This window comes from Trichechus manatus, unplaced genomic scaffold (assembly GCF_000243295.1).
Source record: "Trichechus manatus latirostris isolate Lorelei unplaced genomic scaffold, TriManLat1.0 scaffold00005, whole genome shotgun sequence".
NCBI classification, from domain to species: domain Eukaryota; kingdom Metazoa; phylum Chordata; class Mammalia; order Sirenia; family Trichechidae; genus Trichechus; species Trichechus manatus.
In genome coordinates, this window is record NW_004443941.1 from 24,788,853 (window position 1) to 24,799,439 (window position 10,587).

Sequence of the window (10,587 nt, forward strand, 5' to 3'; positions counted from 1 at the left end):
TTTCATTGATCCTATCTTCCATCATTTCAAACCTGCTCCTCAGCCCTTCTATGACACTGTCCATTTCTGAAATCTTGTTGTTTATCTTTTGGATTTCTAACTGTTGTTTTTATATGATTTCTAGTTGTGAATTTATTTTAGCATTTTGTTCCTATATTATTTTCTTGAATTCTTCCATTTTTTGTCTGTATTTTCCATGAATTTGTCTATTGTTTCCTCATTTTTGTCTGCTTTTTGCTTCAACTCTTGGATTATTCTGAATATTAGAGATTTGAATTCCCTATTAGTTAAGTCTAGTGCCTCTTCCTCTACTGGAAGGTTATCTGGTGTTTTATTTTGGGTGCCTACTGGAACCATCCTGTCCTTTTTTTCTAAATGTTTTGATATTGTCTGCTGTCTTCAGGGCATTCGGTGGTTATTTTCCTCGTTTATCGACTGTAGATTTGTTTGTTTTGTCCTGCTTTTTTGTTTTATTTGGTGATGTCTGAGCAGGTGGGCTGTGTGTTCTTTGTTGTTTGCTCGTCTGTGGGCACGATACTTTTCACCTCCTTCTCCAATGGGCACGGTTGGTCACTCAGGTATGGTACAGCAGGGCAGGTCCAGCTGAAGGGGAGTTGCTGGGATGAGTTGTTTGTGGCACGTACCAGGGCTGACAGTGTGGACCGGGTCAGTGGAGGGCAGGTTCCAGTAGGCTGTGCCTGTGCTCCTTGGGACTGTGATGTTCAGCGCATGGTGCAGGTAGGTAGGAAGGAGGGGGTAGACTGTGATGTGTGGAGCTAAGATGGGTACGGGAAAGATGAGAGAGAGGAGAGAGGAACAGAAGGCAAAAACATATATACAAACAAAAAAAAGTGCTAAGGGAGCTTGCTATTGGAGTGGAGAGATTAGAGACTGAGAAACAGGGAAAAACAAAAAGAAAAAAAAAGAAAAAGGGTAAAAGAAAAAAATGAATAAATCGAGAAACTGGAAATGAAGAAAGACAAAAAGGGAATAAGAGAGAGAACAAAACAAAGAAACAAAAAAACCCAAAACAAAAACCAAAAAAAAAAAAAAACAAGAAAAAAGAAATGTCCCCAGGGATGTCCCTGTGCGTCTGCACAGAGTAAGGGAGTAGCTTCCAAGTTGCGCAGTACTGCCCAGCTAGAAGGGGCTCCCAAGCTGAGAAAAGAAAAAGAAAACAAACAAACAAACAAATCAAAACAGACCAAATCAGAGCAAACAAACAAAAAAGCCCTGGGGGTCCCACCAGCGTGGCGGCACAGGCCGGGAAGCAGTTTCACAGTTGAGCGGTGTTTCGCAGCCTTTCAGGAAGAAGCAAAGATGGTGCCCAGAACCAGGTATTTGAGAGAAAGGAGGGGGAGGTGGTAAGAGGTAAAGAAGAAATCTAAAGAAGCAGAAAAAAGCAATACCAGCGGCCAACAAAAGGCACTCAGGGAACCACCCGGTGCAGGCAGGTGGTATCCAAGCAACATTGGGATGAAGCTTGTGCTTCCTGGACAAGAGACTGTGGCTGCAGGAAGCAGAGGAGGCTAAGTGTGCATGAAGAAGGGTGGGAGGTGGGAAAGCCTATATCGCTGGTTACTGGTTGTTCTGTCTCCTGCTGGAAGCTCCGTGAAGCTGCTTTCTCATACCCCCGTTCGCTGATCTCCGAAAGGAGTCCAAGATGGCGGATCCGTGCTGTGGTAGCTGATAGGGGACCTCTGTGTGTACCTTTCCTCGCTCTCTCTTCTCAGTCAGTTTCTTATTCCATTCAGTGTTTGGCTGAGTTCTTTATCTCTTCATTTGATGCTCAGGGTTTCAGGACTGACGTGTGACTCTGTTTGACTTAGTTTTTCTGATCTTTGCTGCGAAGGGACAGTGTGGTGCCTCTGACTATAGCTCCATGTTGCCCAGAAGTATGTTCATATTATTAGGAGCCCTGTTGGTGTAATGGTTACACGCTCGGCTGCTACCTGAAAGGTCGGTGGTTCGAACCTACCAGTGGTGATCTGCTCCCGTAAAGGTTACAGCCTAGGAAACTCGATGGGGCAGTTCTATCCTGTCCTATACAGTTGCTGTGGGTCTGTATTGACTTGATGGCACACAATGTCCATATTAACATTATACATGGGATATACTTATAATTAAAATGTACTTGCTGTTTATTTGAAATTCAAATTTAACTGGGCATCCTACATTTTTATTTGCTAAATCTGGTGACCCTGGTAAAGAGTAAAACACGAAAACCTTCCTTCACCCTTCAACTCCACTCCTTTGCAATGGTAACCAATGGTCACAGTTGGCATGTACACTTTCAGTTATTTTCTTTGAATCAACTACATATGAGCACCTATACAAATATACCAACACACACATATCTTATATAAAGAAGATCATGCTGTACACATTGGTTTGCAACTTCTTTTTTTCATTTATCAAATGTCTTAAGATCTCTCCATGTCACTACATATTGATCTACCATAGTACTTTTTTTTTATATTTCTTTTTTTATTTATTTTTTGTTGTAGTTTAAATGAAGTTTACATTTCAAGTTAGTCTCCCATACAAAAATTTATACATATATTGTAATTGCTCCCCCGATACTGTGACAGCACACTCCTCCTTTCCACCCCTGATTCCCCATACTCCTAACCCTCTCTGTCTTCCTGTCTCACCTCTGGACAGAAGCTGCCCATTTAGTCTCTTGTATCTACTTAAGCTAACAGGCACACTGCTCATGAGTATCACTTTATGTCCCACAGTCCAGTCCAATCCCTGTCTGAAAAGTTGGCCTCGGAAATTGTTTTAGTTCTGGGCTGTCTACCATAGCACTTTTGATGGCCACGTGGTATATTGATAAATATAAACTATTGTCGGTTTTATTTTTTTTTTTTTGCTCTAAAAAGGAACATAGCTAAGAATATCCTTGTACTTACAACTTTGTGCATGTGCATATTACAGTCTGCCTCTTTAAAAAATTTTTTTTTAATATTTTATTTTTCGGTGAAAGTTTACATAGCAAGTTAGGTTCCCATTTAACAATTTCTATACATGTTGTTCAAGCCCTGGTGGCGTAGTGGTTAAGAGCTCAGCCGCTAACCAAAAGGTTGGCAGTTCAAATCCACAAGCCGCTCCTGGAAAACCCAATGGGGCAGTTCCACTCTGTCCTATTGGGTCACTATAAGTTGGAAGCGACTCAACAGCACCTAACAACAACAACAACATACATATTGTTCAGTGATATTGGTTACATTTTCCACATTGTGTCAACATTCTCATTATTTCCATTCTGGTCGTTCAACTTAGCTCCTTTTCTTTAAGTTCCTCTGTCAGCTATAATCTTTTAGTTTCATTTACAATGGAAAATATTAAGGTTTAGAGGTAGTTTGTTTTTCTGTATTATCATGAAGATTACTTTCTACTCTATTTTTCACTTGGACATCCTCAGAATTCCATTCCCTTTTCCTGTGATATTCCATATCTACCACGTCTACTGCAGATCAGCAAAGAATGAACAATTTTTACCATGGCTGGAACACTGCTCAGAATATAGATCCTGAACTGTTAGTCCAGTTACTGGTCACAGGCTCACATTACTCAGCTGGTTGGCATAAATTAATCATTAAATCATTCTCTTCCAGGCCCCTCCTGGTTCACATCCTTGCTAATCTGCAGGTTCCTCAGAGTCCTGCCCATGGACTCCTCATAATAGCTAACACTCACTGAGCACTTCCTAAGTCCCAGCCACTTTCTATGGGCTTTACTTTGAACTCATTTCATCATCAGGACACTTCTATGAGGTAGACAGTATTATTAGCCCCATTTAGAGATGAGGAAGCTGAAGGCAGAAAGGTTAGGTAACCTACTCCAAAACACATAGCTAGCAAGTGGCAGAACCAGGATGTGAACCCAGGCAGTTTGGCTCCTGAGTCCCTGCTCTTAAGCATCTTATTACTTGGAAAGCACAGGGCTTTCTGGTTGATTGACCTTACTACCATTCCTGGCACAGGCCAGGCTGATCTCTTCCCATTCCCGCCTTTCTCCCGATCCTCCTCTCTAAAGCTGTAGCTGTAAAACCCCTTACACTGAGTAACCAAAAAGAACCCCAAAGGACCAAACAATCTTTTCTCAGTTTTGCCTCACTTGCTTTCCAGAGCTCAAAAGTGTGAAGAAAAGCAGATTTTTTGTCTAAAAACTATTTGGCTATATTTGTTTTTGATTCCTATCTTGATTCATTCGACAAATGTACACCGAGCCTCACTCTGCCAGCTGTGTGCAAGGCATCGGAAACAACCACAAACCTGACATCAGGGCTCCTCACGGGCTGACGTGGATTCCCTAAGAAGTGACTACTTCCTGGCAACGGTTAACCAGCCCATGGAGATAAGAAGCACTTGCTGGTTCCTTGACTTGGATGAATAGTTTTAAAGGGTTAAACCATAAGGACAGCAGAAAACATTACTCCCAACTATCTCTGAAAAACTATTCACAACAAATGGTTTTATATTAGCCTCATGTGTTGCTAAGCTTTTACATCAAATTAGACACACAAAGTGTGAAAGTCCCCAAACCCAAAATACACCACGACTAAAAACGTTGTTTTGAAATGCAGATACTACTGTTTTCTGTGAAAGGGACAAAGTTCTTAGGCTAAGTCGTGAATGTTGGTTTCATCAAGCCAATGGCTGAACTGAGGAGATGGGAGAAAATCAGCTGCCACTGAGTCGATTCTGACTCATGGCAACCTCATGTGTGTCCGAGTACAACAACTATGCTCCATAGGGTTTTCAGTGGCTGATTTTTCAGAAGTAGATCAGCAGGCCTTTCTTCCAAGGCACCTCAAGGTGGACTTGAACCTCCACCCTTTCGGTTAGCAGTCAAGTATATTAACCATTTGCACCACCCAGGGCCTCCAGGTAGGAGAAAGGATACAGGAAAAGCTTGGTCCCTTTTCCTGGGCAAAGCACTGGATGGAATAAATTAATAAACACTTAACTATCGGATATGCCCCTTTCCACTTCTCTAACCTGGGAGGGGCTCCCACTATGACACCCACCTTGGGGAGTCCAAACCTTAGCCAGAATGCTCTAAAGTCTATAATAAAAGGATTCCCTATTCTCAGTCAGGAGCCCTGACGGCACAGTGGTTAAGAGCTCAGCTGCTTACCAAAAGGGTCTGCAGTTCAAATCCACCAGCTGCTCCTTGGAAACCCTATGGGGCAGTTCTACTCTGTCCTGTAGGGTTGCTGTCAGTCAGAATCAACTCGACGGCAATGGGTTTGGTTTTGGTTTGGTTCTCAGTCAAGACCGCTACATCCTGAATATGACTTTCCTTTGGCATTATGAGGAAAACAAACTTTAATTGCCAAGTATTTGAACCATCTCAAATACTCTACATGTTTTTTAATGGTTGTTGGTTGTCCCATATGAACCTCTATGCCATTTTTTGCATTGTTAACAAAGTGACATAAAAAGTTCGGGTAGTATAAGGGAAGATATTTGGGGGCAAAGGAAAGAAAGGGGAAAAAGTGATTAATTGTTCACTATGCGAGGCACTCTCAGCTGGTAGCACATTTAATCATCATAATCCGTTTGTTCCAGATAAGGAAATACCTCTAGAGAGGTTAAATACCTTGCCTAAGGTCACACAGCTTTAAGGGACAAAGCAGAGATTTAAAAGGAATCATCAATGCCCCTGCAAAGGCATTCTTGAAATTTCTGCCTAAAAAAGCAGCCTCTAAACTGGTCCCCTTCCCCATACCCCCTCTTCTGAACCCAGGGTTTCCAAGCACACTAAGCGTTCTACTTTTTCCATAATGGCTCTCGTGGAAGTAATAGCTGGGTTTTTGGTGGTAACTGGGGGAAGATGAAGGGGAAAGAGTGTCATTAATTTTAAGGGTAGGTTTATACCTGTGGCTTATAAGCAAATCTCATCATAGATTTGGAAAGAGGTCATAATGACTATAAGGGGGAGGCTAGATGAAAATCATTTTCAAACATAAAAAATGGCAGAAAAACTCACATGAGACATACTGATTTTCTAGGCTGCAGTTAAAAGTATGCTTAATTTACCTTTTCAGAATTCTACAGAGGAAAGATCTCATTTTCCAAGGGAGAAGTCGAACCAGTCCAACCTCCCATCACGGCAATCATCCAACCAGTTTATATAATCTATCTGGGAAATTGCAGATAGTTCACATTTAACCTGGCAGTTATAAAAGGACCATGTCTCATGGAATTATCCATGCTTAGTTGGTTCTCTGGATCAAAACGTTTTCAGGGACGTGGTAATGTCAAGATAACCCCTTATTCGGTCGAGCTTCTTACTTTAAATTATTTACCTCAGTTTGTTTATCTAATACTTAAATTTTTTTTTCAGTAGGTAATCTGTGTACACGGTATAAAACTCAGACGTTTTATAAGAATATACAGTGAACAACTTAGAAAAGGAGAGTGAGAATGGTTGCACAACTTGAAGAATGTAATCAATGTCAATGAATTTGTACATGTAGAAAAGTGAATTGGTGTGTGTTTTTGCTGTGTGTAGTCTCGAAAACAAAAAAGTAAAATTATTTTTTTAAAACAATACAGTGAAAATTAAGTCTCCTTCCTACTCCTGCACCCCAGCTGCCCAGAGTCCTTCCCTAAAGACAAGCACTGTTACCAGTTTCTGGTTAACGTGGGTTTTAATACACTAGAATTGATCAAAATAGTAACAGAGTGCCATTTCAGACTATGCTGATTGAGACAATTATGCTTTCTGTTATGACATACATGAAGTCTTCTTTATCTTTGGCAATACCAAAAGAATCTACAAAAACCTGAAAGACAGGGCCATAAAAAGGGAAGAAGGGTCCACTTGCAATAACCTCAAAGATGGCTGAACATATTAGAAAGTATTGCTTAATATTCTGGGGATTTTTTTTCAACTTCCTCTCTTTTGAAAAGTTTTGTTTCCTTTTTAAACAGATAAGTTATATAAATTATAGCATAGATACAAAAATGCCCACCTTTTTCCAAGACCTAGAAGAATATTTCAAATGCTTTGATTTGACCTGGCATGTTGTGAAGCCCTGTGATACATCCTGGTGAGAAAATGTTATTTAACATTCTCAAGAAATATTCATAACATGAAAAACGTTAAGGATTAAATTGTGTCCCCCCAAAATATGTGTTGGAATCCCTTATACCTGTGGATGTAATCCAATTTAGTAATAGGGTTTTCTATTATGTTAATCAAGGAGCCCTGGTGGCAAAGTGGTTAAGAGTTCAGCTGCTAAAAACCAAAAAGTCAGCGGTTTGAACCCACCAGCTTCTCCTTAGGAGAAATATGTGGCAATCAGCTTCCTTAACGATTACAGCCTGGGAAACCCTATGCGATGGTTACTCTATCCTAGAGAGTCGCTACGAGTCAAATCAACTCAATGGGATTTTTGGTTTATTATATTAATCACGTCATACCCAAGCAGGGTTAGTTCTAAATCTAATTACTTCTGAGTTACAAAAAGAGTAAATTAGACACAGAGACATGTACACATTGGGGAAGGGAGGGCACAGTCGCCACATGAGGATTGTCTACAAACCGAGGAACCAAAGAATGCCCAGCCCAGAACTACCTACAAGGAAGTGACTGACATGGCCGAGACCCTAATTTGGACTTTTAACCTCTAGAAGTGTGAGAAAATAAATTTCTGTTCTTTAAAGCCCCCTACTTGTATTTGTGTTATAGAAGACTGGGTAACTAAGACAGAGGTCAATAAAATATAGGCCAGATCATTGTAATCTAAAGGGATTTCGCCCTCCCTGCCTTTTAAGAACATTTGGAGATAGTATTTTCTTTCACTGAGACTCCCCTGGGAGTCACAGACTCCTAGAGAGAGTTTGTAGAACGCCTTCATACAACTAGCACATCTATGTTTATCAAGAAGCTGATACTTCTTAGGTGTCATCATGGCACACATTTCATATGAACTCCACAAAGACACCTTGTGTTTTTAGATCCATGCGACGCTTAAACAATGGTAAGAAGTGAGGACGCTAAAAATGGTAAGAAGTGAGTGGGAACATATGTGTATGGGTGGGGGGTAGTTACCTCTGAAAAGTGTTAAGCAGTGAAGGAAAGGAGGTGATAAAAGCAGATGCCCACAGTTTATCATCTCCAATCCTTTTACTGGCTCTGGCACTCTAGGCCATATATCCATTTCTCCTTTGACTCCACTGGCGATTTTGCACCAGCCATGTAATCTCTTTTTGATTCTATTTCAGCCCAGGGAATGGTTATGCTACTAGCAGAGAGAGGTGACGCAGCAAAATAGTTCCACAGAACCCTCTTTTATATGTCACCTGTCAACCCACTTGCCTTCTGAATCTGAAGACAGCAAATGTCAACTCCCACCCCCAGAAGTGCAGGAGACCTGGCAAGGAAGGGGAAGAAAAGCTGATTTTCCACGTCCCAGAACCTTCCTATTAGTGAGTCTCTTGTAACGGACTCACTTAAGTTACTACAGAAATTCTCCAACCAAGCTGTGGAAATTTCAAAGCAGATAAGGGCAACCAGAGGACAAGGAATAAGATCCCCAGGAATATTCTTATAATTAACTTTGTTAAGGAAACAGAGTGCAAATTTCAGACTTCTACGGGAAAAACCATACTCCCAGGGTTTTCTGTTGATCTCAAACCATCAAGTTTGAATCAAGTTACATATCTAAAGAAGTAAACAGGCAGAAAGACACCTAAAGGAAAACCTCAAACCTCCTCTCTACCAGGTCTTGTCCACACCTCACTACTGAGCAGAGGGTAAATCAACTCGCAAGCAGTTCCCCTTTGCCAAATTATTTCACACCTCATTTTCTGTTTAGCTACACTATAGTGCCAAGAGATAGCACCATGTACACTTTCCTTTGCTGCAATCAAACTGGCAACTGTAGTTATTTATTTATGCAACCATTTGATTAAAGTCTATCTGCCTAGATAAACTGCAAGCAAGCTCCTTGAGAGTGGGGCCTTGTCTATCTTATTGAATGAATTAATTGAATTAACAGAGTTTTTGGAATGCATGAGTTAACAAATAATTGCCAAAGGATTCCAACAGAATAAAAGTCCATCCTAGTTATAAACCAAACCCGTTGCTGTGGAGTGCATTCCAACTCATGGCGACCCCATGCGTTACAGTGTAGAACTGCTCCATAGAGTTTTCTTGGTTGTAATCTTTACAGAAGCAGGTCGCCAGGACTTTCTTCTGTGGCACCAGGAGGTGGGTTAAAACTGCTAACCTTTCACGTTAGCAGCCTATCACAAACCCCTTGCGCCACCCATGGTCCCCCCCATCCTAGTTAGGAGGGCCTCATTTCTACACAATAAGTTGGTCTTCTCTGTTTCATTCAATATGTGGTTATTGAACAGCCACGGGGTGCTGAGCACTATAGGCAGGTTATGACGGGTGCCCCACAGAGCAAGGCAGGTAAGCTCTCTGCGTCCACTGAGCTTACGTTGGAGCATTTACTGCGATGACCAGGCCTCAAAAACAATCTGGTAAAGCAAAACGGAAGTAGAAAGCGCGCACGTCTTTGATTTTCCCTCTTCAGAAACGGCACAGAGAAGAATTAGGAGCCACACCCCTTTTGCCAGCTTTTCCTCTGTAGCCCTCTCAGTTCAAAGACCGCCCCACGACGGCTGGACTTTTACCCCAAGCTGACTTTTTAAGTGAATTGAGGCAAAGCTTGAATGGATAACCACAGGCAAAGTCCTACAGCTGTTTATATACATTTTGTCTTTTTTCCAAAACTGGATCGAAACACAACTCTGATCCAAGCACTCCGAACCATCACAAGCTCGGGTATCTTTCTCTCCGTCTCCTGCATCACCGGCAGCGCGCAAGGGTTTGTGTAAGGGGTGGGTCTGGGTCCCGCCTGCAACGCGGGGCAGAGCTCAACCCACCTTCCAACTCAGCAAAGCCGAGCACCACATCTGAGGCTCTCCCCTGCCTGTCCTTGACCTCCAGAGCTGTGATGGTGCAGCCCCAGGAGATGATGTCCACTCTCAGCAGATCTGACTGCAGCCGGAACTTCTCCACTGTTCCTGCCCCCGACGGCAGTTCTCCAAACACCGCTCTGGTCACCGAAGTCATGGGGAAAACTCGGCCGTGCAGCTACTCCCGGTCCTTCAAACTCCTGCCGCCAAGCCAAGAGCCAGAGAAGTTTATAGGAAAAGGGGCAAGTGACCTGGCTCAGACTCCTCCCCTTCCTTCTCTGGATTTAACGAGTGACCATTCCTGCAAAAAATATCCTACGGGGGCCTTTCCGGGTCATTATTGTCCCTGAGCATGACCTCAAGGCAAAAATTTCCAAACAGGCAAGCAGTTCTTTTCCATCGCTAACTCTGGTTGCATTGCATGCTGGGAACGGTAGTTTTTGGAAGGTGGAATTGCATTATGGGATCTGTAGTCTTTCGAAAAGGAGCCCTGGAGGAGCGGAGGTTAAAGCGCTTGGCTAGTAACCATAACGATAGGCTGTTCAAACCCACAGGTTGGCGGTTGGAACCCACCCGCCGCTCTGTGGGAGAAAGATGTGGCTGGCAGTCGGCTTCCCTAAAGATTTACAACCTTGGAAAC

At 42.4% G+C, this 10,587-nt stretch overlaps 1 protein-coding gene across 1 annotated transcript in view; it reads right to left on the bottom strand.

Moving 5' to 3' along the window:
* GALM (galactose mutarotase) overlaps positions 1-10,353 on the bottom strand; it is a 69,532-nt gene extending 59,179 nt beyond the window's left edge. The window contains exon 1 of the mRNA XM_004369545.2: positions 9,915-10,353. Coding sequence (XP_004369602.1) covers positions 9,915-10,104 — 190 coding nt within the window. The 5' untranslated portion in view covers positions 10,105-10,353. The remainder of the gene's footprint in view (positions 1-9,914) is intronic.
* Positions 10,354-10,587: the final 234 nt, after the last annotated feature.